The sequence below is a fragment of the Protopterus annectens genome, chromosome 3.part1 (genome assembly GCF_019279795.1).
Source record: "Protopterus annectens isolate FY-2018-M chromosome 3.part1, PAN1.0, whole genome shotgun sequence".
Taxonomy (NCBI): Eukaryota; Metazoa; Chordata; order Ceratodontiformes; family Protopteridae; genus Protopterus; species Protopterus annectens.
The window spans coordinates 1,518,796,377-1,518,812,167 of NC_056732.1; the positions used below are offsets into that span (position 1 = coordinate 1,518,796,377).

General features: G+C 36.0%; 1 protein-coding gene across 3 annotated transcripts in view; it reads right to left on the bottom strand.

The window, feature by feature from the left end:
- Window positions 1-794: 794 nt before the first annotated feature.
- Window positions 795-15,791, bottom strand: part of ASB10 (ankyrin repeat and SOCS box containing 10) — a 90,801-nt gene continuing 75,804 nt past the window's right edge. For all 3 annotated transcript variants that reach the window (XM_044067596.1, XM_044067597.1, XM_044067598.1), the window contains exons 4-5: window positions 7,657-7,770; window positions 795-2,331 (exon numbers count right to left, since the gene is read on the bottom strand). In XM_044067596.1, the coding sequence (XP_043923531.1) occupies window positions 2,146-2,331; window positions 7,657-7,770 (300 nt within the window). In that variant the 3' untranslated portion in view covers window positions 795-2,145. The remainder of the gene's footprint in view (window positions 2,332-7,656; window positions 7,771-15,791) is intronic.

Sequence of the window (15,791 nt, forward strand, 5' to 3'; positions counted from 1 at the left end):
CATCCAAATGTAACCAACATGTCAAATCTTTGTGCCGCCCGTAAGTGAACAACCTTATTATACTGATCAGCACCACTGTGATATCTGACACATGCATGCTTCACTGAACACATCTTAATAACAGTCTCTGAGGTATTCCACTGGTTGGTATCTTGTCTTCAGACAGTCCTCCATATGATATCCTGTGTTGCTGCATGCTAGATTCAATCCATTTTACTAATCTCAACCCTATCCCATATTTTGTAATGTATTTTTATTTAAAATTGATTTAATACAGAGCTAAATATTGGATTTTGCAGTCTAGATTTCCCATTTCAAGTAACTATGATGTTAATGCTGCATGCAGAGCCTTGATTTATGCACATAAGGATAAAATAAAATGCATTTGGCCAAGTAAACAACAAGCCGTTTAAAGCCCATAGTATTGTAGGCTAAACTAGTGAATGGTCTTCAAGATGTATAAAGATGTTTTATTACTATACAGTTCAACAATTAATTTACACTCCTTACATAAATACAAAAATAAATACAACTGAGCATATTGTATTAAAAATATGAACATAGCTGCACAAGCTTAGCACAGCCAACCTTAAGGCTAAATATAAAATGTCTGAGCTGAATAACCCATATAGTAGTAGCAAACATATACAAATTAAACCAGACTAAGAAAACAATTCTGAATTATGTATACATATCTTACCAGTTTTTACATATTCTGTCTGGAAATATTATTTTGCCTATCATACAGAAAGAAAGAAAGAAAAAATGCAAATAAGAGAAGCAGGGCAGAAGGAGCCATCTTTTGTCATGTGGCCTAATCTATTAAAATACATGCAGTCAAGTGAAACTTGATGATGATGACGGTAATGACTATAATGAGCCATAACAAGTATCTACACAAAACAGATGACAAATAAAAAATATATCTAGATATGTTGTTTTCTTGGGTAACACCAAATCTTCCATCAAAGTTTAAGTTTTTCGGTATATTACTGCACAATCAATAATTCTGGGCGAAAGAGAAGATTAAAGGCTTTATACAACTGAGAAATCTATGTAGCAGAATTACTTTTTTAAGTGGATGATTATTTTACTGTGGACAATATGTAGACAATGTAGAAGAAAGGTGATGGCAGTAGAATTCTCACACAGTTCTGTAAATGTTGATTAAATAGTGTGTGTGTTTCTAGTTTTGGCCTTTGTACAGTTCTTGTCATCTTATCCCCCCTCTGGGCTCAAGAAAGACTGCTGTTAGCATTAAACATTTCTAATTCAAATGGAAAAAATCTGCAGTGGTGTCTTCCTGCTAGATCATAGGTAAATGCTAAGCAACCAGTCTGCAAACTATTATAAATCTAGCCAATAACCAGGCAATGATCAAAGGTGAGAATCTAACCCTGCATCTTGTGTACAAGGTATGTACCTTAACAATTATGCCAACACCCAATTTGTTCAATGTATTAATTGCAAACTTCTGTATTCCTGTGCAGTGTATGCTTTCTGTAAATTTCACAGTTTCTTTTTAAAAGAGGAAATGTGGTGTTTGTAATGGCTACATTAAGAATCATACTGCTAGTAAATATTCCAGTGTTGATTTTTACTGAATTTCTTTATAACTGTTTTTTATGGTACAGCATGGAAGTTATGGGTTTAAGGGATGCACTGTTTTCAACTGGAGAGCCTGAGAACAAGATGTCTAAGATGTTTAGATAGCCTTGTTGAGGTTTATCTACAATTCCTCACGTTGAATAGCTGAACAATATCAGCTCTTTAGTCTTACCTCAATTATCAGCTAAGTTGCAGTACGTGAAATGACTTATGATTTCCACAGGATCATGAGTGCATTTAAACATATTTGTTTTGGTGTGACAATCCTCCAAAGGGGCTAGGCTATTCCAGTGCTACATAAAGTGGGACAAGACAACACTCATACCTTTACATTATGTATGCACAAAAAAGACATTATCCTGCATACATTCTTGTTACAAGTATAATTAAATGCACATGATTAGTACTGAATGAAGAACTCAGTACCAAATTTGTCAAGTGCTTGACAAGTACCTCATAGAGTAACAGAGGGGATAGTGCCACATCTTGTTACAGCTCATGGTATAAAATTGGCTACATAACAGAAATAGCTGAGTATTAATACAGATAGTCCTCAAAGGCCAACATTAAATATTTCTCAAAAATAGGTGGCAGTCGAAGCTTGGGGATGACTTTTCGCAGTCTTCCATCCAGGTAGGTTCTAACGACATGACGAGCTAGGTGCTGCAGGGAGCGAGGTTTGCTGGACAAAGTGAAGAGCGACTCATAGAATTCAGGGTATTTCTGTGGAAATGAGAAAGAAGAATGGAATGGGTTAATACACAGTACATAACAGATCTAGGAGAAGCATGCTATGGAATATTTTGATATAGAAAGAGTGCAAACTTAAATGAAACTTGAAAAGAATGCTTACATATGAGAGAGGGACAGTTCTGTAAAACCCACTTGTACAATAATATACAACTCACTTAACTGCGGTTAAGCCTCTTCAGTAGAGACTTTAGGGTCAGTACTATCACCCAATGATATAGCCATTTTTTTTAAAGTTTTCAAGCCTCAGTGTAGCACCTATTCCTGCTTATCTACACATTTTGCATCTCTTTCTGCTTTAAAATAATGAATTTTCAAATAATGCTCTGTGTTATGCTATTTCCATTCATTTTGCTTGTTCTTGACTTGAAAATGGATTCAGTGGATCAGTTTACTGTCCAGGCGAACAAACAATAAAAACATACAAAATGAAAGTTAGGTACTTAACAACACCCTACCTGTTCTAGAGAATTCACCTGTTAATAGACTGTAACATGCAGTGTATGCTCAGCTTGGAAGACAGAACTCTCAAACTAAACATAAGCATTTCTCCTTCCCATGTTAGCCAACCCCACCTCCCATTTTCCAGTTTTTGAACAAGCTAAAAAAGCAAGATAATGGACATTTTTTTATTTTATTTTGTTTTTATTTTACATTCAGTTACTGGGATAGTTGACTAATCACAACTGACCATTTACAGGCAATAGTTCACAAAAAAGGAGAGTCAAAAAGTGGAACAGATAAGCAGTAAGCTGTATGTACCAAAAACAGAATGGAAAGTAACAAATATAACAAACATTGTATGGTAGCAGTTAATAGATGTAGCAATGATTATGAAAGCAATGTATCTTTTACATATTTATATTTCAGATTTACATCATGGCAGAATACTATAAGGTAATGAAAGACAGGGTGGGGGAAGTGTGGTTAAGAGGTGTTAGTAGTTGAGAGAGAGTAAGGCTAGAGGCTGAAAGACCCTAAGGTGATGTGACCTGCTGAGGGGCAAGTACACTTCCATTTGTTGTGGAGGAATTTAAATTTAGTTCTGAAGGTAGAAAGTATTGTAGTTTCTTTAGGTGTGTGTGTGTGTGTGTGTGTGTGTGTGTGTGTCTCAGGAGGTAATTTCTGAAATTTATGAGCAAGGATGAAAAATGAGTGGTTGGGTGCAGTGCAATTTGGTTTGTGAGGGTTGGAGTGTGTGTTTGTTTGGGGGTGTTTAAAAGAAAGTATCTCAGGCTGTTGTATCTATATTTGATAAAATGTTTGGTAGGTAGTGGAGAGAATAATTTAAGTTGCAGTAATCTGAAGAAGAGAAAGCCAAGAAGTAGGTATACATTGTCCTGCACTGGGAGTAATTTGTTTTTTTTTTGTTGAGAGTGAGGCAGTGTTGCTCATGAGAAGGTGAGTTAGTGACATATTTAGTTTTTTATTGCCTGTGGTGTGGAGGAGTTTTTCTTAGATGCTGCAGCTGTTATGGGAGGTCCATATTCGATTTGGGTCAGAAGGACTCCTTTGCTTATAGCTACTCTGGAGAGATTTAGGGAAATGACTTAACTTTTGCCCTTGATTTCTCAGTATGGGTATGAAATGTTAGTGAATGGGATTACTACAAGGAGTTGATTGTTTCTATTGATGTGCCACAAAAAGTAGTCCTTGCAATAAACTTTTTACTAACTAGTGAGAAAAGGGAAGTGTTAGATAACAAAGACTGAATTCTTTAATCAGGTCTATTATTTTGGTAAGCATGTAACTTAGCACTTGATGTTTGGGCAAAAAAAACAAAAAAGTAAAAATATGTTTCTGCATCTGTGGTATCTAAACAGAATTAGATGTGATTTGATTATCAGATTCTAAAAGATCTGTGAATTTACTGTTAGGCAATTACTGGTGCATGTTTTCTCACTGTTTCTGAATAATGCATTTTGTGTAAATGACAATTCCTTGTTTTCTCATTGGCCTGGCATTTGCTTAGAAAGTCAGGGATTATGTTGAAGGCAGAATTGCCTAGCTAACTTGATGCTAAAATATAAATAATTAGAAATAAAAAAGTAACAATAGTAGAAATAGTTATAAGGAAACTATGAGGGATCTAAGGCTGGAAAAAATAGTGGGAAAAATATGTGGGGTGCTCAAGATAAGGGGCAGTGGTTTGGCTTGCAGGGGTTTGCTGTAGCACAGAATATTGTAGCTTGGATAAGAATGTGGAAGCTAGACATAGTAAGATGAAAGCACAGAGTAAGGCTGCAGAAGAGAAAGGAGGCCATTATATGGGGTGGGGTGGGGCACAGTATGAGTACGAAAGGCAGGGAACAGGAGGACCTAGGTATAGGTTGTCAGAGAAGTAGAGCTAAATGGAAAAACTGGTAGATGCAGAGACAAATGAAGGAATAAGAATTAAAACAGTGCAGAAGGACAATACAAACGTCAGTGAAAATATTGAAGGGAAGATAGAACCAAATGTGCCTATGCAAGAGCCAACACCACAAAAAAAATGGGGGAAGTCAGTCAAATTGGGGGGGGGTACAGGGGGGGGGTTCATTATAATGAAGATGGTTTCTAGGAAGTGTGCAAAATGAATCAGATGGAAAAGAGGGAGGAAGGCAGCCATTACAGACAGGTAAGGGGGATTGGACTGGTTGAAATGGTGTTGGGTCAGACTGTAGATACAAGGAAAGAGGTGCACGACAGAAAGTGAAGGGAATGAGACCTAGTGCAAGGACAGAGAAGATGGCTTTCACAATCAAAGACTCCATCACCAGAGGGGAACAAGAGTCTTTGAAAAGGAGAAAGGAGACACCACTGTTAGGACTTAGACTTAGCAAAGCATGAATAAGGTGATCATTTTTATGTTGATGCATGGTTTAGTACATGTAGGCACTGACATCCTATCAGCGCACAGTTCAACAGTTGAGGAGGTACCAAGCAGGGCCAGGATGGGAGAAGACAGCTAGATAGAGAGAGAGAGAGAGAGAGAGAGAGAGAGAGAGAGAGAGAGACAGGGATAGTAGGATTGGGATTTTAAAGGAGATATTCTCAAACATATCAACAGGCAGCACATTGAGGAAGGAAAGGAATATTTACTTATTTATTAACATGTGATTACCGGGAAAGTCCGACTAGGCAGGAGCCCATTTTCAGTGGAGGCCTGGGGAGAAAAGTTCCAAAATATTACAAAACACTTTAAGAACAATAATTTTAAAATAATTTAAAAACAATACAAAAAACAAATACTGTTGGATATGATTGACTGTAGCAGTAGGCAAGGGAGAAAGATTTGAGACAAGTAAGAGGATGGGAGACACCTGGCAGAGAGATCAGCTTTTTGTCAAGGAGAGGCACTTCTGCACACCAGAAGGGTCAGTTGTCTTTGTCTTTCAGTTGGAAAGATAATACTTCAGTGATCAATGATAAGCTGTAATGGATGCTATAAAAGAAGGAGAAAGGGGAAAATGGAACACACACACACACACACACACACTCACACACACACACACACACACACACACACACACACACACACACACACACACACACACACATACACACACACACACACACACATACACACACACACACACACAATAATTAACAGTGGAAATAACAAGGGTGATTTGGATTATGGCCAGGTAGTAGTACTGTACACTTCAGGGAGTTTATGTAGGAAGATGGCAGAGATACAAAAACTGATGTGGGAGAAGGCAGTGGACTTCGCTGTATGACAGTAATGTTGGCCATTGACAAAAGGGGTGATGCATTGAAATTCCTAGTAGGTTGTTTATGAATGACTGAGGTGGAAAAGAGGTGTCAGAATAGATAAGGCATAGTACAAAGAGATGGGCATTAGGGAAACAAAGAGGGTGACATCAGCAAAAGGACAAGTTGAAAGGAAGTTTGCAAAAGGGTCAAGAAGAAGAACAGGAAGTTTTTAGATATGCAGCAGAAAGGTGGGAGGAAGGATGGACAGATTAGTCCAGGCTGCGCAACTGTGGGAAGGAGATCACTGCAGGCTGCAGAAAAAGGAGTGGCACTGAAAAAATACTTTTCAATAGTATTCCTAAAAAAAAAAAAAAAGGAAATGAGAGTGTTATGCTGGTATGCTTGTAGGGCATAGTAGGAAAGGCAGTGTATGAGCAATACAACATGGAGGTAAGGGCTGAAGAGATAATACAGAGGATGAAGCACAAGGACCATGTTCATGGAGGGAAAGGCTGCAGAATGAACTGGTAATCCTTACAGAGGATGAAGCACAAGGACCACGTTGGTTGCCTTCTGGATCCTCAGAAATCTAGCTAATGCACTGGTCACTGGAAGCAGCAAACAGAATATTGGGGTGGATTCTTGGGGAGGGTAAACTCTAAAAGCAAAAAGTTCATACTCCCACTCTACTGCAGCTTTACTGAATACTATGCATGGTCTTGGGGACCATACAAGCAGTGGAATGTGAGGCTGTTGGATGGAGACCAGGCAAAAGCCATCAAATAAAGGTGCATTTGGTGAAGTAGAAAGATTAGGAGCATGGACAGTAGGAGACAGATTTTTGATCACTAGAGACAAGAAGGCAAAGGATATGATGTGATAATGTAAGGGAGATGTAAAGGGGATCATCTAAAAAGGAAAGACACCTGAAAGAAAAGAAGGCACAGGCAGAGGGCTGAATGGAGGAACTAGTACCTGAATTTCCAAATGTTTTGCTGAAGAGAGTTATGGACTTTGACTACTGGAATGAGTAGTGGAGAGCAGCAGTGATGGAATCCATGGAATCATTCAAAATGCCATGGGAAAGTCTGGGAAAGAGTGGAGGCAGGTAGGAATATAGGGAAATATAACACCTTAAAAGCAGGTTAGAGAGGCTTATTATCCCTTTTTGTCATCAAGCACATGCAATGTACTATCATATCTGACAAAGTACTGAGTACACTTGTAATATAAATAGTATATGCATCTCTTTACTTCTCTCCCACCATCACTTCTGGAGTTTATTATATCCTAAATGGGATAAAATGCATGCTGTTGGGCTGTTAGTTTAATACCCTTTTATCAGGCATGATGTTGGAATAATGGAATGAACAGGTATCTGAAACTTGTCTTTTTTGAGCTTTACTACCTCCTTTACTCTAATAACCAGAGTTGTGATTTACACATAGTCTCTGAAGTAAGAAGTACTTTGCATAGAAAGTTAAAGTTGGCTTTACCATAGGCATCACAAAGCTGGCCTGTAAATCAGTGTTTAACCACTGCATTCCTTGGAGATCTACATCTTAGCAGATGGCTATGTGTGAAGGCAGAAAATGAACTCACCACAAGGACAGTGAAAGGCACAGACTCCTCCCAGCCTGTTGTGTCCTTAAGGCGATCATAACAGTTAATCAATACTTCAATTGTTCGAGGTGATGGAGAGCAGACCTGTAGAACCTGAAACACAGACAATAAAAAGAAACAAGTCAGAAACGCACATCTAGTACAGGTAACTAGTAATCAAAGTTTCAGAAAACAGCATTGTGCAATACATTGGTTTGATACATTCATTTATTACAAATGACAGTTTTTTAAATTATTACGACCTAGGAGATTAGAAATTGAACTATGGAATCAAAATCATGAATTGTATGCTACAACTTAAAGAGTACAGAAAATGGTGATAAAAAGTATCATTTAGTAATAGCCAAAATATCACAGTAGTAAGGGAGTAACATTTCATCCAGGATTGGTTCTAAGCCCTTTATACATTATTTCTTGGGATAGGATAGGTTCCAATTCACACTGACCCCAAATAGGATAAACTGGGTATCAGAAAATGATTTACTAAATGAATAATCATTAATTTGCATGTAAACACATCCTCATGTATGGACAATTATTACTACTTGCTGCTGCACATTAACAAATCTGAACATAGTCTGTATACCAGCATGGAGGACCAGTAATGGGCCTATACAGTAAGTGAGAGTGTTAATAGACAGATGTTTAATAAAGACATGTTTTCTGTAGAAAAAAGATTATTGATATCATTTCTTGCACTGTAAAAGCTGTAGATATCTAGTTCAGTGCAATAAAGAAAATGTTATATCTTCAGAATATCTTCCATCATCTACTTCTTGTCCTGATACAATAATTTCTTGCTACGCATTATTTTTGTAGTAATTTTTCTGCAGGCTTAGGGAATCATTATAGTGTTACACAGAATGACAATGAAGGAAATATTGGATGTAATTTATTTAACTTAAATTAAAATGGTATGACGTTTAATCATTATAAAAACATATTATTATTATGTGCACATTTATTTCCAATTATTTTCTTTGAAAATAAGATAAGATTTTTAGACCAAATTTTAAACTTTCTGCAAAAAGGCCTTCCATTAAAATGTCAGGGGTTTAATTACAGAAAGTCAATGCTGCATATTCAAATCCTGATCCAAAAATATTTATATTTGTTTACAAGCAGTAGCCCTAAAATATCATTATTTCCAATGTACACAAATCACAAAAAAGAATCGTTTAAGTGGGTTCAGCCATTGGGATAATTCCTCCTTTTATTCTCAACTTTCAGTTTGAATCACTGTACTAGCATCCTTTGGATTCACATCTGGTGTACCCCTTCCAGTGTGACTTGTGCCAAAGTTAGGGGAAACAGTCACCACAACATTCCTCAGTTGTCCTACAGCTGAGCAAAGTGACCTTGCAAAATATTTTTTTTAAGAATTGTATGACAAATTTCTGCACTAATTTTCACTAGTAACTACATAGAAAAAAAGGAACATAAGTAAGCCTTGCTCTCAGGTAATGGGATTAAACAAGATGGTTATTCAGATGTTCCTCTTGAAGAGCAATACATCTTTATAAAGATTTATATGTCAGAGCTACCTTGGTTTAAAACGTTTTCTGATATGAGTTCATCAAACTGCATTAATTCCAAAGAATTAATAATGATAAACCCAAAAAGAGATATACATTAAGAGGACAGGGGATGTTTAAGACAGGATTTCTTAAAGGACAGCCCTGCCAAATGAAGTACATTTCTTAGAGTACTAGTCCAGACTATAATATTTTATATTGAGGGAGTGAACATCAGACAAGGTGTCTGAGGGTCAAAGACAAAATGGACACTAAATGGACACCAGCTTTAGCTGTGTTAAATTGAATGCCTCTTCAAAAAATCATATTTCATTGAATTTTCTTAGTCAAATGAAAAAAAAAACATTAAACAAGCAAACAAACAAAAAAAGTTTGCAAGAGTGATATCCCCTTGAGCTCTATCCACATGGGTGACTTCACCCCACAGTCCCTTACAGAATATATTATTACCATAGTCACATGTCAGTAGAGAAAAGTAAAAATTCAAAGAAAGACAATATAACAGTCACACAGAGTATGAAGTGCATTACTTTACGATGCAGTTTGATAAAATGAATGCGATCAATAGCTAATCACTAAATGACAACTGGATCGATTGTAGGATAACCCATTTATTGATGTTCATGTGAAACAAGAACTGGCTACCTGTAAATGACACAACCACATTTCTAATTAGTTGTCATCTCTACAAGCTGCTAATGGGACACTGCCCCCCCAAAAATAAAATTACAAATCAAGCAGCCTAACTACACACTTAGAGATAGCCAAGAAGATAGCATTCCCCTCATTAGACCTCATTTTAAAACCTCCACAGGTGAAAGAGCTATAGTTGTTCAACACTGCAGAACGAGCAGGAATCCTTAACCCTCAGACAAAAATTGTATAAATAAGTGAAGCTATTAAAGAAATACCAGGGTTTGCAACTAGATAACAGCTTCTTGCAAGACTGTATTAACATACAACAAGTCCCTAAAGGCTTAAAACTTTATAAGTATCCTAACAACATAAAAAACAGCTCTTTGTTACACCACGAGCTTTTAGAGCTCTTTGATTGGATGGGGATTGCTCCTTATGAGAGACAACTTAAGGAACTTGGAGTCTCTCAAGAAAGAAATTATTATATTACAAAGTGAAATAACTGATGACTTATTGTTTAATACAGACAAACCTTTTTACAAAGGAGTTTTTCAGAGAGTGGAGTGGCATGTAACTGATATAAAAAAGACAAAAGAAAATAAATTAGTTTGAGACCAAGAAGAATACCAACAGAAGAAAGTATACCCTTTACCCAAGAATGGTTCTAACAATACACTTACTTATGTAGAAACTGATGAAACTGGAGGAAAACCATCATCCAGTGAAAATGAGGAACAAGAAGTTTTTCAAGAACAAAACCCACAATATTTTCACTACGAACAATCAGCACCCCCCAGGAGGTCACAGAGACTGAAAGACAAGAACAACTTAAGGGGAGGACAGAATCAACTGATATCAGAGAGTTATCAATACAATCTCTGGTACCAATAGAGGGGATAATGGAGAGGGAAGAAGAGGAAGAATTCATTGTATCAGCAGTTTTAAGAGATCCAGTTGAGTATGATGTAGTGTTTGAGGTCAATAGTCTTAAGATCTATAATTGTAGTCACATCAGTTTAACAGAACAACATGGGACCTTGTTGGCCAGGGGATTTAATTTTATACCTGGCAACAAACTGAATCTAGTTGATGATATCTTAGGCCTTAAGACATTCGCTAGTAGTGTGAACATGAAGTTGTTTTTGGAAAACGTAGTACTTACAACCCCCCTTTGTTACCGTCTGTGGTACTATTTGAGAAGGTTTGTAAGAACAACTTTAGAGAATGCCACAATGTGATTACTTCAAAAATAGATTCAATTTGAGTAAAGATGAGTGGAAAATTTTATCACAGCTCATCAATGACAGGACAATTAGGATCATGAAGCCACTCAAAGGGGGTCGTGTAGTAATTATGGATTAACACCTTTATACTATTAAAATGTTTGAATTTCTTCACAATACTGAGTATTTCCTTCAAATATCCTTAAATGAAATCAATATTGCAAAGTATAGATTGGATTTGACCCTGGAAAAACTGTTTATGGAATACCAGTTTAGTTCAGATTAAATGGGGTATTTAGGTATGAAAAAAAAAACCTTATTCCAACACTATTTGGAATTCCAAAAGTTTACAAATCGATTAATGATCCACCAATGAGACTTATTGTGGCAGCAAGGGGTTCCAAGACAGAACCCATATCAAAATGTATTGACTACCACTTAAAGACATTCTTGGAAGACAAACCCCATGTGCCTAGAGATTCATGGTGCTTACTGAAGAGCCTAGCTGAGTGTGAATAAAATTAAAAAAAAAATTCTTAGTACTGACATGAAATATTTGTTTTTGTCCATTCTGTATGGTGAGGGGATGGACTTCTTGACAGAAGCACTATTGTGGGAGAAAAACTTGACACCTGATTAAGTTTATGTCCTAGTCTCTTTAATGGACTTGGTCTTGAGACACAATTACATTTGGTTCCAAAGAGAATATTTCAATAAAAAAAAGGAGTTGCTATGGGAGCTCCAAGCGCTTTGGTGTTTGCTAATATTGTGTTGTGATGGTGGGAGACTCTATATATTTTAAATCACCTTAAGAAAAGTCAATTTACAAATATTTTAGATACTTAGATGACATGCCGATATTGTTGATTTTTGTCATTTACACATAGAGTTGGTGTCAACAATGTGGACTTTTTGGATAGTCACCTATACAAGATTAAGAACAAACATCAATATGAATCTTCCAGACACAGAAAACCAACCTTTTCTAATGCCTTTTTACACTTTGAGAGTAACCACCCTTATTGGCAAAAAGGAATTTGGTTAAAAGCTAGATTATAAGACTTTAAAGGTTAGTTACAGACGAACAAACATTACACAGAGAACTTTCTTTATTAAAAGAGATTCTAAGGTAGAGGAATTATCCCCCAAAGTTATTGGCTAAACAAGAAGCCTTAGTTCTTGAGGGCAGAACAATACTTTACCTCCCACTTTTAAGGCTTCCTCACTCACTACCTGAGAAAGTTTCATCACCTTTGGGAATGACGTCATTTGTGTAGTTACATATAATTCATATTCACCTACTATTAAACAAATTATTGAAAAGAATTGGGGTGCAGTGTTTGGAGCTTTTGGGTTAACTGAAAAGTTGGGACAACTACCAAAGAATGTTTATAGGAAGGTTTATATGAAGAATTTGTTCAAAAAGAATAATAAACAAGGAATCAAAAGTGGCCAAGGTAGAATGAAGAAATATGGTGCATGTGGGGAATGTAGATTTATATATGATATAAACTATGTGACTTTTGATAATCTTCATAGGGTCTTCCCTATTAAAGCAAATTTTGATTGCAATACAAAAGGTGTTGTATATGTGGATATTTGTTTCACATGTCCTGCCTTTTATATAAGGAAGACAGAAAAATCCCTCAGAAAATGAATATATCAACATATATATATATATATATATATATATATATATATATATATATATATATGCCATTAAGAAAAAGGAAACTACAAATGCCTTATTTAGGCATTCAACAACTTGTTCCAATTTAAAAAAAATATTTTTTGTGTGTTTGAAAAGGTTATGATGAATGATAGCAGGGGTAATTGGTCTGCATTTCTGGAACTTAGAGAAACACATTGGCAAATTCTTTTGAATACTACTCAACCTCCAGGCATTAATGATAGAATATCTATAAGTGGTTTGTTAGCAATAAAGGCAGACACTATTTAAGTAAATCCTATCTCCTGTTAGTAAGCTGTATGCTTAAGTATTAGAATACTTTAGAATTAAATGTCGGTTTGGTATTTTAGTTTTTAAAACAATCTTTTATACTTGCTTTTGTCTTGTTTTAAATAGTAAATTTGCTTTAACTATAATATTTTAAACTAGTTACAATTGAATTAATAATTTTAAATAGTGTGTTCTGGTCTTTTTGCTTTAATTTTGGATTAATTAATAGTTTGATTGGTTTGGTTTTATTATGAAAAGGAAGGAAACTGTAAGGGAATTGTCTGCTGAAGTTCTGTTGAATTAATACAAAGGAATAGAAGTGCTAACTTTTATAATGTTGCGGTTTGTCTTTTTTGATTCCGTTGCATCTGTACATGTGGTTGTTTTTACGGTGTACTTATTATTTTTAAGTTATTTGAAAGAGCTATATGTAGGCTATTTTACCCCCCCCCCCATTTGGAATTGACTACCTGCAGAAGTGTGGCAGCATTACATACTTTAATTGTTTAGTAACAAACTAAAATAAACTAAAACAACTATTTAAGGACACCAATTGATTTTACTTCTGTGACTCTGGCTAGTTGTTCCAACTCACTGTAGTTATATATTTCTTGTAAAAACATACCTTTAACAAATTATCACTTGTAGAATAACTTCCTTAATTCTACATACTATAACAGATAATATAATTTGCATTTTGAATTATAACTACCATACAGATGTGTATTCTACCTTGTTACTTTACTACATACAACTCTGTATAATTTAGTTTATACCAGGGTGGTAACTGAAAAAGGTCTGCTGACCAGTCCACTTTCCAATTATCAAACCTAAGATAAATAAAATTATCCCACTCCTAAACTCTAATATTCTTTGGTAGCACTTCAGTGAGCCCACTGGTGCCAGGAAATAACAGTTAACCAACCACTGGAACAGATTATGTGTAATATTCTATGCATTCAGCCTAATACACACAGAAAAATATCTATCTGATCAGTTAATTCAGTTTGTGGAAGTTCTTAAACTGGATTACATAGTGCTACATCTGTCACATCTGCACACTTCTATTGTGAGGTTCCTGGATAATGAATGGAAGGTGAATGAGTATGTTTGATAAAACTTTGACAGGAAATTAATATTAATCTTTGATGAAGACTATCAAAAAAAAACAAAATGCTTGAAACTCCAGTCAGTAATCCTTTAATGTAAATGTCTAAAATCTATATGTGTTTACCAGATAAGCACACTGGTCATCTGACCTCTTTCAGATATGATCTGTGCCTAAGACGTTCAGAGAAACATGGTCAAAATGCACTGACTTTACTTAAAATCTGTGATCATTTAATTTGATGATGCTTTCAACAAGTAACAGCAGGCAGTTTTGGATGAATATTAACTCTACTTAAAATCAAAGATACTTTAGAATGAAAGATGAGATATCGAAGGAATTTAACAGCCTCTAAACTCTGTTTATGATGTCAAGCCTGATGATCTTCAGAACACCTAATACTGTTATATTGGACATGGCTTAGTGGTAAATCACTTTGGCTATGGTGTGCAGGGTCCTGGGTTTGAGCATTGCAAAGGCTGTTTATTGTTGGGAGGTTGCCATAATGGTTAAGGTGTTCACCTTACAAACAGAAGGTGCAGGGTTTGATTCTCACATGGGATAATTGGCTAGGCTTAAAATGGCCCACAAGGGCAGTTAGCCTAGTATGAACCTATGATTATTTACATTTATAACCTATGATTATTTAAGAAAGGCAGTAGTGCTAGTATTTGTGTATATTATTGCATTGTTGGTGAATCTGAGCTTCTGTGGAGTAATCTGCTAATTATGTCAATTTAAATAACAAGGTGTGACAAACTAAGACGCAGAATGCACATCTTGCTTTTTTTGCAAGTTAGGCTTTAAAGTTTATGTGATTGATTACTACATCAGACTGCTTGACATTAGGCCCCATGTGTCTAGGGCTAAGTTTCTACATGTTCTTTACCATGACATGAGTTTTATTCTACATTTTAACAGTACACCAGCACTGTTCTTTTGAGACCACAAAGGTTATGGTTATAGTGATATGGCATGGCTGAAGTGCTGTGGGCTATTGAGAGACAGAATCAAAAAGGGATTTTGGGCACTAGGGTATAACGTAATTGGGTAAACCTTAGGCAGGCTGGTATCCAGTCTGTAGTAAGCAGAAGGATGTATTGGGCGTCTAGCTGAAATGGTCATAAATTGACAAATAGTCTGCCAACTGAAATGGATTAAGAGATAAAGACAGAGAGAGAAGGGGGTGCAGGCAGAGAGGAAAGATATATAAATGGCAATTTCAGAAAAAAGTAGTGAAAACCTTTTAGTCATAAAATTCAGTTCTTAAGAATGAGATGATTTTTAAAGGATGGTTTAAAATGTAGACCCCCTCCACAGAAAAAACAACTTCACATAAGAATAGCTCAGATGTTGGTCACAACGATATCTCTGATTGGTTAGGCAATATATGATCAGAGAGGAAGCCAGGATTAAGTGATGATCTACCACTCAAAAAGAGAATCCCACTGGTTCTTCATTTTACATTAAGCAGACTGAAGGCTTCAGACAGGTGTCAGTATCTGCAAGGATCCTTAGTAGAAGCATGGAGGAAAAAGTGGATCCACTGCAGAGTTATGACTCAGGCTGAGTTTGGTGGTTTTATTTCTCTCCAAGAAGATTCCTCATATTGTGAATACCAGATTCTCCATGGTCATCAGGAAGCAAAAAAA